Raw genomic sequence first — 15979 nt, forward strand, 5'->3', positions numbered from 1 at the left:
AGACGCTATTGTAAATGGAATTGCTTTCTTCATTTTCTTTTCGGATTGTTCATTGCTAGTATATTAAAATACAACTGATTTTTATGTTGACCTATTCTGCCACTTTGCGGAATTTATTAGTTCTAACAGATATTTTGTGAATTCTTTAGAATTTTGTACATACAAAATCATGCCATTTATGAATAGCTTTACTTCTTCCTCTCCCATTTGGATGCCTTTTATTTCTTTTTCTTGCCCTAATTACTACAGACTGATTGCACTTTTAAGCAAAAAAACCCCACAGAAAACAAAAAACAAAAAAGATAAAACATCCTAGGCTTGCAATTTCAGCATGGTTTTGAAAGTCTGAATAGGAAACATAGACAAATTATTTCCCTGTCCATAGACAGTGTGTCATGAAAAGGACAGGAAGTATGTTCATCTTTGTAGCTAAAGTACAAAGATCATATCAACATTCCAGTGTGAACAGCATTTTAAACTATGCACAGTAATAGATTTTGTACTTGTTTACACTGGATTATCTTTAGGATATTTTGAAATAAGAAATAGAAGCAAGTCTGAGAAGCAATTTTCACCTTTAAAATTTACTACAGAAGCTATACATAAAAAATGATGCATCTGGAGTTACAGAAGATGCATCTGGAGTAAGTTATAATAAGCTTTAATAAAAATGAGTGTATGTGTATGTGTGTATACTTAAGTCCAGAAATATATGCTACTTTACATTTTTTCAGTGACTGGCATTGTGTTATGCATTATATAGACAGTATCTATTAATTAAGGTATCTAAATTACTGGGTTTTAAAAGGCTTAATTTAAATACAGTATGCTGATAAATCAACAAAAGGCAACTCACCTCTGAAACTTTTATTTAAAAAAAATTTTTTTTAGGGGCGCCTGGGTGGCTCAGTCGGTTAAGCGTCCGACTTCAGCTCAGGTCACGATCTCGCGGTCCGTGAGTTCGAGCCCCGCGTTGGGCTCTGTGCTGACAGCTCAGAGCCTGGAGCCTGTTTCGGATTCTGTGTCTCCCTCTCTCTCTGACCCTTCCCCGTTCATGCTCTGTCTCTCTCTGTCTCAAAAATAAATAAACGTTAAAAAAAAAAATTTTTTTTTAAATGGTCATTTATTCTTGGGAGAGAGAGAAAGACAGAGCATAAGCGGGGGGTGGGGGGGCGGGGGCAGAAAGAGAGGGAGACACAGAATCTGAAGCAGGTTCCAGCACAGCCCGATGCAGGGCTTGAACTCCCAAACTGTGAGATCATGACCTGAGCCAAAGTCGGACACTTAACTGACTGAGCCACCCAGGCACCACCGACCCCCCTTTTAAAAAATGTTTATTTTGAGAGAAAGAGAGCAAGAATATGTGTGTGCGTGCGTGTGCGTGTGTGGGCCCGCGCGCAAGCTGGGGGAGGGAGAGAGAAAGAGAGAGAGAGAGAAAGAGGGAGGGAGGGTGGGAGGGAGGGAGGAGGGTCTGCAATATCCCAAGCACGGTCTGCACTGACAGGGAAGAACCTGATGCAAGGCTTGATCTCACAAACCATGAGATCATAACCTGAGCCAAAATCAAGAGTCAAACGCTGAACCAACTGAACCACCCAGGTGCCCCTGAAACTGTTTTAGAATTCAGAATCTCTCATATGAGATCATTATCTCCTATTCCCCTCTAAAGAAGTTTCCAACTGTTTTTACAAACTAGAATGTCTCTTTAAAAGAACAAAACAAAAGAATATGCATGGTAGTGAATAGTTTTATTGCTTTAAGAAAGAAATGTATTTTTGGTATCATTAATACAAAATTTATAATATTTATCTTTATATAATTGTATATAAAAGCTATCTATAGAATACAACCTAAACACAAACTTAGAAGGATATAAAGAGTTTTCAAATATAAAACTTTTGTTCTATTAAAAAGATATTCAACAAAGTAATTATTAATACATTTGTGTGTATAATCATAAAAATAAACCAAAAATATTTAAAATCTTTATTAACCCAAATCAGAATTATAAAAATGTTTATCTAAAAAGCATCAATTTTGACATTCATGTACAGAAGTTGTTCAAGGACCTTCCCACAAATCATGACTTGAATCCTGGCTTTTAAGTAACTGGGCAAAGAAAGCTAAAGGAAAATGAGAGATGGGAATTAAAAAAAAAAAAGAATGGCAAAGACACAATGATTAAGTTTCTAGTCTGATACAAGAAACTATTTTTAGGAAGGAAAAAACTTAAAAGTGCTCAAAACAAAAAATATCAATGTCACTAATTACTCTTAAGTGCCATAAAACATTAGTTATCAAAATTACTTTTATTAAGAGTTGGCCACACTTCATATGCTACAGAATTACTATTACTACAGTGCCTTTTTCAATCAAACTTTCAATATTTATCAGTTATCTCTGTAATTTATCTTACACATGTACATAAATACCAAGAAAGCTTAAATATTTTTATTTACTATTTTAATCTTTTCCTTAAAGATGCAGGATTTCATCTCGCACCAGTTATACGGACACAACAAAGGTGAATTAAATAGGAACTGAATATAAAGAATATTTGATACCAAGACATCATGATCTGGAACAACTGAAGTTTTCTACCTCTTGCTCCATTTTCTAGATAAAGAGTAAGAAGGAAAAATAGTAACTTTCAATATGAAAAAAGCTAAAGAAACATTACATCTATTTTGTCAACAACCTCAAGAATATTATTAACCCATATATGATAGTGAAAATAGAAATTTAGTTCAGTATTTAGGACTATCACACAAACTGATATCACCAATGGGACTTCATTTAAATCCCTTTGAAATGAGTCTGAGATGCATTCATCTTATGTTAAGTTCAAATAGTTATAATCAAGGCACTAGTGTATTTCTAGGTATTAATATTTCATATTTTGTAGGTACTGTTACATACATATTATGCTATTTAGGTACCATGTTATACTTAGTAGATATACTAATTACTAAGTATATTATATACTAGTAGCTATATTAGTAGGTACCAGTAGTGTGTATAGTATACTATATTATCATCCAATATCTATTTTTAAAAATTAGTACCAATGCTCACTATAAAGAGTAGGTAAAGACATACAGATTGATCCATCTTAAGTCTTATCTTTAAAAGAGCTTTATATCTTCATCAATACACACACAAAATAGAGATTTTTCATAGTCTTCTAATACAATAGTTGCAATGTTTTTTGAAGAAACACAAACTAGTGAAGTGCTAGATTTCAAAAAGCACAGAACTTGGCTGTGTCTAGAAATAGTCCATAATCCACATATTAAAAAATGGTCTTTAAAAATTTTTATCATCCTATAATTCCTTATATAGATTGGTTTACCTGAATAAGTGCTGTTTTGTCATAGTCCATGCGATGCTGATAAATACATTGGCTGATTACTGCATATAAATTCTCCAACTGAAAAATATTGTATTCTCGACTTTTTTTAACAACAGTCTTCAAAAGATTCTAAAAGAAAACACGAGTGTTTATATATATGAGAGATAAATTCCATGAGACAAGATACTATATTTTTGAAGATGTGGGGAATTTTTAGCATATAAGCCAGAGTGAGGGCAGACCTATTTGGTGAGATGTGATGACACTGCTAGTGGCTCTGACAGTTAGCAACAGTTAACTCAGCATCATCGTTCTGTAATCCTGGTCTCTGCCCTGGAGAACTCCCATCCTAAAAACCGTAGCTGAGGAGGTGTCCAATTGCAACTTTAGCTAGAAATCTCTACGGACAAACTAAAGTCTGTCAAAGAAATCTCAAAGATTAATAAGCAAAAAAGCAACATTTTTGCAGGGCATTTTATGGCACTGTAGGTACCTTATAAAGTGCAACAAAAAGAGCACATAAACAGTGAACTACCTCACTACCTCAGTTTTTTTTCTTATAAAAAGGCTTTTTCGTATTTGCTCAATGTTTTTTCTTATGACTGGAATGGACTCACTGGATATCTGTGATGCTTCAAGTCTGGCCCTACAAGAATATGCCATGACCCCTCAGTTAACCAAAAAAATGCCAGTAGAGTTAAGTAAAAACCAACTAAAATGCTCACTGGTGATGGCCATAAAAACAATGTATAGGATCAATAATGCAGACAAATATGTTAAGAAGTACAATATCAATACACTAGCCATCTCTAACTACTGCTTTTATGAAAGTTATTCATACCAAGTTCATCCTTTCATAAAAGGTCATTATTTATTGCGAAATTGATAAAATACACTATTACAAGTCATTTTTGGTGGGTTATATTACTAATCTGCACAATGAAAGCATTACGATTTCAATTTACATACTTTTAATCGCTCCTGGTCCACAACAAGTGAGGGTGTAGGCTGGGAAAGAATTGCCAAAGCCTTTTCAACACTGATGAGTTGCTGTTGCTCTACTTGGGAACGTCTAGCTCGAGTCATTCGCAGAATGCACATTTCTAGGATGAAAAATGAACTATTATTTGGTTCACAGACATTATAATGCTTAACATAAATATTAGGCAGATTACCTAGCAGGACATATTTACTAAATACAGACACTGATTCTGGTTGATTCGCTTTACTGTAAAATTAAGATACTGCCACTTACACACTCAAAAAAAAAAAAAAAAAGGGAGAGAGAAGTACTTCTCAAATTGAGTTTTTCAAAGCATCCTCAACAGGTTGAACTATTCTATACTTAGATATAAGATTCATAGACTTTAAGAGCTGGAAGGGACCTCAGTAATCTAAGAATTGCAAACTACCACCCATAGGCCTAATTTGCCCTACGGCTATAAATAAAATCTTATTAGAACACAACCATGCCCATTTTACATATGTATGTCAATGTTACTTTTCTAACAGAGTGGACTAGTTGTGACAGAGGCTGTATGGCTATTTACTATCTGTCTCTTTATAGAAAAAGTTTGCCTATCTCCAACCTAGAATAACCTACTCACTGATAGATAGGAAAAATGAGGTCAAGAGAGGTGAAGAGACTTTTCTAAGGTCAACATACCTAATTGTTGTTAAGAGCTAGGACAAGAACCCAAATCTGCTGATATGTAAACAAGTACCTGTACCCCATTAAATAGTATTCTTTTTAAAAAGACGATAAAAGAAAAAGAAAACTCTGAATCCACATAAAACATACTGCCTCATATAGCCAGAGGACTAACAACTAAAATATCCACGCTGGAAAGGCTATATCCTAGTCCATTATGCTATGGTTACTCAAACACACTAGAACTCATTTCAAGGAATTGCTTGATAAAAGGTTTCCCTACAGCCTATAAGCCACTGGGAAAAAAAAAGTCTCATTAACATTATCAATACTTGTTTTTGACCAAAATAAATTTTGACTCTGTTACCCCTCTTTTTGCTTTTTAAGACTAAATAACGTTTGGCTTTTCCAAAACCCAAACAAATCTACTGCTAAAGATCCAAGAAGATTCAGACAGAAGACAATTCTAAATGAATAACTTTGGGAGCAGGATCATTACAATAAGTAGAAATAATCTTGGACTTAACCTTTAAGAGAAGCAGAGGAATGATGGGGGTGAGTGATGTTCTACACCACTCAGCTAGGATCACAGAAAACTGCTTCTCTTGCTTAAAAAGAAGAGGGTATCCTGCCAGTTTTTAAAAACTGTGTAGCCAAGTACTTTGCTACATGCTTTAGATGAATTCTTTTATTCAAGTCTCAAAGTATTTCATTACCTGACTACCATCCACCCCAATTTTGCCGATGAGAAAACTGAGACTGATAGGACAAGACCTTGCCCAAGGTCACAAGCTACTAAGTAGTGGACTAGGGGTTCAATTCCAGGTCTATATGATGCCACACTATAGTTTTAGCAGTGATTTACAAGCTAAACAGCAAGTAAAGTTAATGCTAATTTGTTTCTAATTAACACCTGCATTCTGAAAGAAAAGGAAAAGGAATAAACTGAAATGGTAATCAGTCATTTAAGAACTTTGAGTGAAACATCTTTTAAAATTATAATTAGTAAGTTGCTTGAGAAAGCCTTACCTTTAGCTTCATTTTCATCAGAAATATCTATTATCTGAGAGCCAGAAGCATCTCCGTTGCAAACAATTTTATCTTTCCTCAATTCTGTGCATGCTGTAGTTTTCCCAGATTCTTCAAGTTCATGCTCAATATCACAAATACTTGAGTTATTATTCCCCAATTCTATTTTGCTTTCAGAGGCATTTTGCTGTTTCTCATTTTCTTCCACTGAGGACTCTCCTGTGTTTCCAGTCTCATTGTGGTCTACACTTGTGTCTTGATTTTCCTCTGTATCACTCTCAATTTTGTCATCTGTGACATTTTGGCTCTCATCTTTCACCTGTGAAATCCTCCTTCGTTTTGTTATGGTGCCTAAGTACCACTTTGACTTTTTGCGGATTTTCCTCTTCAACTGAGCTTCAAAGAATTTAAAGAAAAGAATAGAAGAACATTCAGCAATTTTCTAAAGTCCAAGTAAGTGGGGAAAAAATACCTCCTGATATATAAGAGGGTAGAGAGCTTGAGAAGCCACTACTGTCTTGTATGATTGGAACACAGAAACAAAGGTAGAGAGCACTGTAAGAAGAAGGCCAAAAGAGGGCAATCACCTGTCACCCTAAGGAGCTTGGATTTTACCCTGAATAATTTTTTTAAAATCTTGAATAATTTTAAGAAGGTCAATTATATGAATTGTCCAATGACTGAATTACAAAAATCATTGTGGGAGGAGTATGAAGAATGAACTGGAGTAAGGGAGGGCAAGACTAAAAATAGCCTATACTTATAGTGCCTACCATATAGTGGGAACTCTTCCAAGCTGTTTTTTTTTTTGTTTTGTTTTGTTTTGTTTTAAATTTAAATCCAAGTTAGTTAACACATAGTATAGTAATGGTTTCAGGAGCAGAATTTAATGATTCATCACTTATCTAGAACACCCAGTGCTCATCCCAACAAGGGCCCTCCTTAATGCCCATTGCCCATTTAACCCATCCCCCTACCAACACCCACCCCTCCAGCAACCCTCAGTTTGTTCTCTGTATTTAAGACTCTTTTATGGTTTGCCTCCCTCGCTGTTTTTATCTTATTTTTCCTTCTCTTCCCGTGTTCATCTGTTTTGTTTCTTAAATTCCACATATGAGTGAAATCATAAGATTGTCTTTCTCGAACTTATTTCGCTTAGCATAATACCCTCCAGTTCCATCCATGTTGTTGCAAATGGCAAGATTTCATTCTTTTTGACTGCTGAGTAATACCTTCCAAGCTCTTTATGTGTGTACTGACTCACTGAAATTCCACTTTAACCTGATCAGGTTTGCGACCATTATCAACATCATTTTACAGCTGAAGAAACTAAAGATATACAGAGATTAAACATTCTGTCTGGGCTAGAGGCAGGATACCTACACTGAAATATTATTATACTTGGGAGATGCATCCATACTGTGGCACACACTTCAAGTTTAGTCATTCTCACTGTTGTACAATAATTGATATTTCCCATTCTATTGTGGCTTTTTTAGTATTTATTTTATATATATATTTTAAATGTTTATTTATTTTGAAAGAGAGTGCAAGCGGGGAAGAGGCAGAGAGAGGAGAGAGAGAGAGCCCAAGCAGGCTCCACACTGTCAGCACAGAGCCCAATGTGGGGCTCCAACCCGCAAACCAAGAGATCATGACCTGAGCTGAAATCAAGAGTCAGCCAGGCCGCTCAAAGGACTGAGCCACCCAGGCACACCCCCATTCTATTGTTGATGGACATCTGGATTGCTTCCAGTGTTGGACTATTATGAATACTAGTTCCATGAACATTCTTATACATGTATTTTGGTGAACATAATGTATGCATTCCTGATGGGTATATAGCTAGGAATGGGTTGTTTTAAAGAAGACATTTTCCACGTCCTCAATTTCCACACACACACACACACACACACACACACACACACACTCAAAACTCATTTGACCAAGAGCATTCTGGTAGGTCAGCTCTCTTGCTGGTGTGCCTTTCTCATCCTCTTTTTCCCAGCTGCCTCCTCACATTTTTACAAAAGAAGGGGTTACTCTATCTCAAATCACTTACCCCAGGATAGACTAACTGGCAATACAATAAGGGAACATCCCAACCCCTGCAAAACACACACACACACACACACACACACACACACACACACACACAGTTTTAAAAATTTTGTTTAGGGGCGCCTGGGTGGCGCAGTCGGTTAAGCGTCCGACTTCAGCCAGGTCACGATCTCGCGGTCCGTGAGTTCGAGCCCCGCGTCAGGCTCTGGGCTGATGGCTCAGAGCCTGGAGCCTGTTTCCCATTCTGTGTCTCCCTCTCTCTCTGCCCCTCCCCCGTTCATGCTCTGTCTCTCTCTGTCCCAAAAATAAATAAACGTTGAAAAAAAAAAATTTTAAAAAAATAAAATAAAAAAAATAAAAAAAAATAAAAATTTTGTTTAAAAGCATCTGAGATCTAACAAGGCACTGAGGAATTATGGCACCAGAATCTGGGAGAACAAACGAATAACTGAGAATCTAAGATCTGAGGAGAGTCAGACATTTTGGGGCTCAAAGAACAAAAACTAGAATTAATAAGAGCCTTCCAAGGAAGGGAGGCCCTGGGAAAACCCATAGGCTTTGGATTAGTGCCTGGTGGAGTTATACCCTAAGAATAAGGAGGAAAGGGACACAAACTGGAATTTACAGAAATGAAATTCAATTTCAAATCAGTCAATCCTGCAATTAGATGAAGGTGAACTGGGACTACAAGCGGTATATTACTATAAACCTGCATGTATTTCAACAATGCAAAGTTGCCTTAATACTAACAAAATCAAGGTAATTCATCACATTAATATAGAGAAAACTAAAGAGAAAGTAAATGGCATCAGTAGAGAATAAAGGCTAGTTTCATAAGTAAAAATTACCCAAGTGCACTTACCAGGGGTACTGCAAGCCACAGGAGTACTGGGTGTCTTTAGTTTATCATTCTGCTCTGATTCTGATCTTTTATCACCAACAGAGGTGGAATTTTGCTTTGGCATCACATGATAGTAAGATGGGGCATATTTGGAGGAGCTACAACCTTATAAGTAGACATGGAATATCAAGTCAAATGTCCAGATCTCAAAATTACATGAAGGATTAATTAAAAGAACTCAATACACTAAATGAGAAGTGTCTTTTTCTGATGCCAAATCATTTTCCTACCTCTCTTCTTTCTAGATTCCTGAATTTCTTCACAAAGCTGCTCAAAGTCTTCATCAAGTTCTTCTTTAATTATTGCATAGGCAGTATCTCTTAAAGCACAGGCTCTATGCCTAATTAGACGATCTGAGAAATGAACAAAGGATATAATTTTAAAATTTCTTTTTAATAATTTCCCAAAAATAAACTCAACATGTTGGGCTAAAATTGTGGGGGGGCGGGGGGGGGGGGGAGAAAAAGAAAAGAAAATCAAAATTCCTTTTTTACTTTTACCAGGAAGACTAAAAGTTACTGGAATTGTATTGTTCTGTTTTTGCTGTTAATCTAATGTTCTGGATGTCAGATTTAATTCAGCAGACTAACCCCAAACAATTTTATTGCTCTGTCCTATCTAGCTCCCTGTGAAATATCAGAAAAAAATAGAAGAATCAATCAACAGCAAGACTATATAACAACAGGACAACAAAAACAGCAAGGAAGGCTGTATCATTAGTGAGCCAGGGATGTAAAAGAATTTTAGAAGATATAGAGACAATGTTACTGCGTTGACAGAGAAACTAAACAGAAAGACAATTAAATAGCAACCCTATACAGGAAACACTGGAAAAGCCCCCTAAACTCAGAGTCCAAGCACTAAAAACTGGAATATGCTTTGAGGCAGACGGCAGGTAATAACTGAATGTAAAATTGCTTGAACACCTGGATCAATTCCCTCATAAGGCAATAGGCAATATTCACACCCAGGTTAAGAGTTGACAGCAATAGCTATAGTATCAGAAAGATTCCTCAGGGGATTTCAAATTCGGGCACAGGCAAAAGTCTAAGCACTGATTCCCCAACTATGGTAGCATGAGCATCACTTGGAACCTTGTCAGAAATGTAAATTCTCAGGCCCTATCCTACATCTACAGAATCAGAAACCATGGAGATGGGGCCCTACAAGCTGCATCTTAACAAGTCCTCTAGGAGACACTGATTGCCTGCTAAAGTTTCAACACCACTGGTCTCAAGTAATTTTAGATTGTCATGATGGACAGAAGCAGCAGCAGCAGTATGACTGCAATGAAACAGAAAAAGTCCTCAGCCTTCACTGTAAATGCTTCCTTCTTTCGACAATTAAGAGGTGTTCTCAGGTTGGTAACCTGTTTCCCAGGGTTTACCTATAGAATTCTGAATTACAGGGAAATGCCTAGGGAAGATGAGGGTAAGGACTGGGAGGGGAAGAACAGAGAGCTTTTCAATTGTTGAACAAACTCTCAGTAGGTCCCTGTGCTAATCAGGCCAATTTATAAACACTTCCAATTAGAAAACAGAAAGCCAATGTACTGGGGAGAGAGTTAACAGGACTATTAAAAAAAAAACAACCAAAACTATCCACTGAGAGTAAAGGACACTAGCCACAAAAGAAAAATAGGAAGCTAAGAAAAAGAAGCACCTAAGAAAGAATATTTTTGGATATGAGTAAGTTTATATCAGATATATAGATAGATATATTACATATATGAACAAGTGTCATTAAAAATTCCCTTATTTTATAAATTTTATTTATTTTTTAAAGACTTTGTTTTTAAGTAATCTCTGCACCCAATGTGAGACTCAAACCCACAATCCCCAGATCAAGAGTCACATACTCTACTGACTAAGCCAGCCAGGTGCCCTTACAAATTTTATTTTTTAATTGCCTGTGTAGGTGAGGACAGAATGGGTATATGTATAGAAAAGATCTAAAAAAGTTATCCCCAAACTTAATAGTGTCCACCTTTGGAGAGAGAAAATGGGCGACTTATTTTTTATTGAAGTGTAGTTAACTTATAATATTATATTAGTTTCAAGTGTACAACACAGTAATTCAATATTTATATACATTATGAAGTGATCACCATAATAAATCTAGGAGGCTTGGTTTTAAAAATATAGGGGCGCCTGGGTGGCTCAGTTGGTTAAGCGTCTGACTTCGGCTCAGGTCATGATCTCGTGGCTCGTGAGTTTAAGCCCCACATTGGGCTCTGTGCTGACAGCTCAGAGCCTGGAGCCTGTTTCAGATTCTGTGTCTCCCTCTCTCTCTCTGACCCTCCCCCATTCATGCTGTCTCTGTCTTAAAAATAAATAAACGTTAGGGGTGCCTGGGTGGCTCGGTCGGTTAAGCGTCCGACTTCGGCTCAGGTCATGATCTCACGATCCGTGAGTTCGAGCCCCGCGTCAGGCTCTGTGCTGACCACTCAGAGCCTGGAGCCTGTTTCAGATCCTGTGTCTCCCTCTCTCTCTGCCCTTCCCCTGTTCATGTTCTGTCTCTCTCTGTCTCAAAAATAAATAAACGTAAAAATAAATAAATGTAAAAAAATTTAAAAAAATTATTAGCAAGTATTATATATTACTTTTGTAATAAAAACTGCAATGGTCTAAACTAAGAAAATTCTTTTGAACCTTTTTTTATTACAGGGTGTTTATTTTCTACTTCGAGACAGAACACTGATAAACAAATGAAAGAAGTGAGGTTGTTAGTGATTCTGTGTCTCATTAGAGGATACATCACACAACAGTTAATAAATACAGGCATTTTGGCATCAAAGAAACATGCATTCAAATTTTGCCTCTGTCACTTCCTGGCAGTATGATCCTGAATAAGTTTTCTAACCTAACTTCATTTTCCTCAACTGTAAAATGAGAATAATGCTGTATTCAATGGCATTGTGAATGTAAAATGTTTATAGTATATTACCTGGCATACAGTCAACCCTCACTAAATGTTAGCAGTCCCTGTTCCTGCCCCCTCCCTGGGGAAAAAACCCACTAATGCTTACCTCCAGGATCCCTATCCGGATTGTATTCTAAAGCATTACTACAGATCAGATCAATATCACTCAAATAGTCTTTCACAGTCAGATACTTGTGGAGATCAATTTTACTGATCACAGATGAAAGGTCCATTGGTTGCTTTATCACAGTGACATAATCAGGAACCTAAAATTCAAGCAAATCACTAAATGAACTCTGAACATAAAAACACTGGAGTCTAGTTGCTCTGCCAGGCAATACAGGGGTGAGAGAATAAATCTATAAGAAGTAATGATAATATATTAATATTAAACCTTTGACTCTATTTAAAGCTGGTTTTATTTTGTATTTACTCTTGTTCTTGGGCACCCATATCTCCAGTAATATCTTATACCTCTTTCCTTGTCCAAACGCCACCCATCCTTCAATGTCAACTTAAGATTTCACTTATTCAGCTTATTATTATTTCAGCTCATTCTAAACCGTGTAGGTTACAATAATATCATGTAGCATTAAGTCATTCTTAAATCACAAAGTTCACTGGCTACTCTCTGGAGGAAAGAAAAATGTGTTACATAGTTCTTAAGTCTCCATGTGCTTAGGACACTACTCCATATATTCCACACAAAGGAAAGAAGTTCAGAGTGTAGACAGGGAACCACATAAACTATTCAAATATTCTCTAATAATATTATAGTTTAGAACACATTTGATCCAAAGATTAAATCAATACCTCATCAGGGTCAACAGGTTTAGTAAATACTCTGAATCGCTTGTCAATAGCAAGCCTATGTGTAACATTTCTCAAGAAAATCCTCAGTTCTCTAAATGTATCTTCTTCTTGTTCTTCTAGTCGTTTCACTTCTTCTGCTGTTAGAGGTCTTGGCTCAGGTGGTGGTGCCACAGGGAGAACCTCCAAGGCCTGCAAAACTTCACATGAATGGAAGATTTTAGTTACTACTCTCTCATCATATCAAGGGCGACAAATAATTTGGTGCACACAATAGCCAGGCTTTCAGGGGTTATCCTCCTTATAGACCCCAGGAATAGAGGATTTGAAACACTAAAGTGTTACCATAATCTCTATCCCTACATCTCTTCCTACAATAATTGGTAACTTGTAATCTGGAATGCGAATTCCTAAGTCATTACCTCTTTTCCATTTTAAGATCACTTATGAGGCTATTAAAACTTTGAAAATGCATTATTTTCAGAACAAGAATATTCTACTAAAAAAAAGCTTTTTACTAGTTAATTTTTAAAGTAATAAAAAATTGTGTTATGTTTCAAATGTAACAAGTTTAACTTTGTTTAAACAGATATGTACAAGTACTCAGGATTAAAAAAGGAGTATGAGAGTGCTGCCCTAATAAACTGGCAATCTACTAAAGGAGTAAGTAACAGATAATTATCACATCTCTGTAATGTGATATTAGTATGAAAAAAGTACAGTGGGTCATAATGATAGAAAATTAATTTTGCCTAGATATGTTAAGGAGTGAAAAATGAGTTACAGTAGTAGGACAAATGGGTCCTTAGGCAGAGATAGGCAAATGGGGATAGAAGCATTACTGAAAGGGAGCAAAAGAATGAATGGAATTAGAAAAGGCAGGAATATGTTGCATGTGGTGTAAAGTTAGAGTGCTTTGCAAAGAAGGAGGTGGGGGAAGGAGGGGAGAACGAAAGTGCCGAAAATGGGCTGGGGCTTTACTATGAATTCCAGCTGCAATTCTACATGGACTGGGAGTATACTAGGAAAGAAAGGCCTTGTATGCTTTAAGATCTTCAGTCTACTTTAATGGGAAGCACAGAGATTTATAAGCAGTAGAGGTATCAACCTAATGACTGGGGTTTTGAGTTTGTGTTAGAAGATGACGATGCTATTAATATTTTATTCCCACTGTCTCGGAATTATTATATATTAAACTTTGACAGAGAAACTAACCTGCTTTCTTTTTTGATACAGGAGGCTTAGCAGCTTGCTTTAGAATTAAATCTTCAAAAAATTTTGTCCGTTCTTCTTTACCAGGTAACTGGACATTAAAAATTTCTCCATAATCACGGATAAATAATTCTTGCACCTTAAAAGAGAAAATACATGCATTATATATGTGAATACACAATACTGTGTATGTATTAATCAATGCAACAGTAGGTTATTATACACATATTTTTAATAACCTGAACTATGCAATAAAGAGATGTTTTTAAAACAGATCTTTTACATATGCTGGAGTTACATATAAATCGTGTATGCACAGATTAGCAACTAAAAAATATGGGATCTTCTTTAAAACTCAAGACTCTGAAGTTCACATGGTAACTGACATGGCAATGTTTTATTTCCAGGGTTTTGTTGAGATCAATTAATTCACTTTCACAACCCAAAGTGAGATAGGAGAAGGAGTGGTTGTTCAGTAAAAATAAAGGCTATAACTTTGCATACGGTATCTGGGTGGCTCAGTCAGTTCAGTGTCATGTGGACTCTTGATTTTGGCTCAGGTCACGATCTCAGTTTGTGAATTTGAGTCCCATGTCGGGTTCTGTGCTAACAGCACGGAACCTGTTTGGGATTCTCTCTCCCCCTCTTCGTCTGCGCATGTGCGCTCTTTCTCGCTCTCAAAAGAAATGAATTTTTAAAAAAATTGAAAAAAAAAAGGCTAGTGGGACCTGGCTGGCTCAGTCAGTGGAGTATGCAACTCTTGATCTTGGGGTTGTGAGTTCGAGCCCCATGTTGGGTGTAGAGAGTACTTACAAATAATAATAAAAAAAAAATAATAAAGGCTAGAAATTAACAAGTGCTAGTGAGGATGTGGAGAAATTAGAACCTCTGTGCTGGTATGAATGTTAAAATGGTGCAGCCATTGTGGAAAACACGGAGTTACCACATAATCCAGTACAGAAGAATTGGGGGTAAAAAAACCACCACGCAACCTGATCCTTGTATACCAATAATCATAGCGGGCTTATTCATAGTAGGCAAAAAGTAGAGACAATCCAAATGTTCATCATCAGATGAATGGATAAAAATGTGATACATAAATACAATGGCATATTACTAAGCCTTAAAAAGGAGTGGAATTTAAAAAATCTCTTTTAACGTTTATTTATTTTTGAGAGACAGAGTATGAGCAGGAGAGGGGCAGAGAGAGAGAAAGACACAGAATCTGAAGCAGGCTCCAGGCTCTAAGCTGTCAGGAGAGAGCCCGACGCAAGGCTTGAACCCACAAACCAAGAGATCATGACTCGGGCCAAAGTCGGACACTTAACTGGCTGAGCCACCCAGGTGCCCCAAAAGGGAGTGAAATTTTAATGCACACTACAACATGGATAAAATCTGAAAACATGCTAAGTGAAATAAGCCAGTCACAAAAGGACAAATACCATATTATTCCACTTACACAGATATGTAGAATAGGTAAATTCATAGAGACAGAAAGTTATTATAACAGGAGTTACTGGGGGGGTTTGGGAAAGGAGGATATGGGGAGTAACTGGTTACTGGGTATAGAGTTTCTGTTTGGGATGATGAAAACATTCTGGAAATGGAATGTACTTAATGCAATGTACTTTGTCACTGAACTGCACACTTAAAAGGCACTAGTGTACAGTTCAGTGACAAAGTACACTGCATATTTTACTGCCAAAAAAAAGGGCAAAAGAGATCCCCAAAGGATGTTTCTAGCCAATCTCTCAACCCTTTCCAGTATTATTAGAGAATAATATTTATTCCTTGTGCGATGCTTATGCACTTTGTTTTGTGTATCTTTGACATCTAGAAGTTTACATTCATAGCTTTTGCATGACCTGATTCGCAGGGTCTTCCACGCTTCCATATTTATGAAAATGTTCCTAGTATGTTATATGAAACTTTCCTCCTGTTGTCCCAACGTCATTTATGAAAGGTCTCTATTTTTGTTAATTCATTTACTAAATTATTATGCAAACAAGAGTCTACCAGTGGACTATATTACATTAATTTG

The 15979-nt window shown here is 36.5% G+C and overlaps 1 protein-coding gene across 2 annotated transcripts in view; it reads right to left on the reverse strand.

Annotated features, from left to right (window-relative positions):
- Positions 1–1950: 1950 nt before the first annotated feature.
- The window catches only part of ATAD2 (ATPase family AAA domain containing 2), a 68511-nt gene continuing 54482 nt past the window's right edge, over positions 1951–15979 (reverse strand). Inside the window, exons 20-29 of one of the 2 annotated variants that reach the window (XM_047074152.1) lie at positions 13942–14077; positions 12730–12926; positions 12023–12182; positions 9225–9347; positions 8956–9099; positions 6033–6428; positions 4322–4455; positions 3353–3481; positions 2565–2616; positions 1951–2123 (exon numbers count right to left, since the gene is read on the reverse strand). In XM_047074152.1, the coding sequence (XP_046930108.1) occupies positions 2572–2616; positions 3353–3481; positions 4322–4455; positions 6033–6428; positions 8956–9099; positions 9225–9347; positions 12023–12182; positions 12730–12926; positions 13942–14077 (1464 nt within the window). In that variant the 3' untranslated portion in view covers positions 1951–2123; positions 2565–2571. Of the gene's footprint in view, positions 2617–3352; positions 3482–4321; positions 4456–6032; positions 6429–8955; positions 9100–9224; positions 9348–12022; positions 12183–12729; positions 12927–13941; positions 14078–15979 lie in introns of both variants that reach the window. The other variant, XM_047074151.1, reaches the window with a different exon arrangement.

This window comes from Lynx rufus, unplaced genomic scaffold, assembly GCF_022079265.1.
Source record: "Lynx rufus isolate CCGP_SWC_20201006 ecotype Redwood Valley unplaced genomic scaffold, mLynRuf1.p SCAF_12, whole genome shotgun sequence".
In the NCBI taxonomy this organism is placed as follows: Eukaryota; Metazoa; Chordata; class Mammalia; order Carnivora; family Felidae; genus Lynx; species Lynx rufus.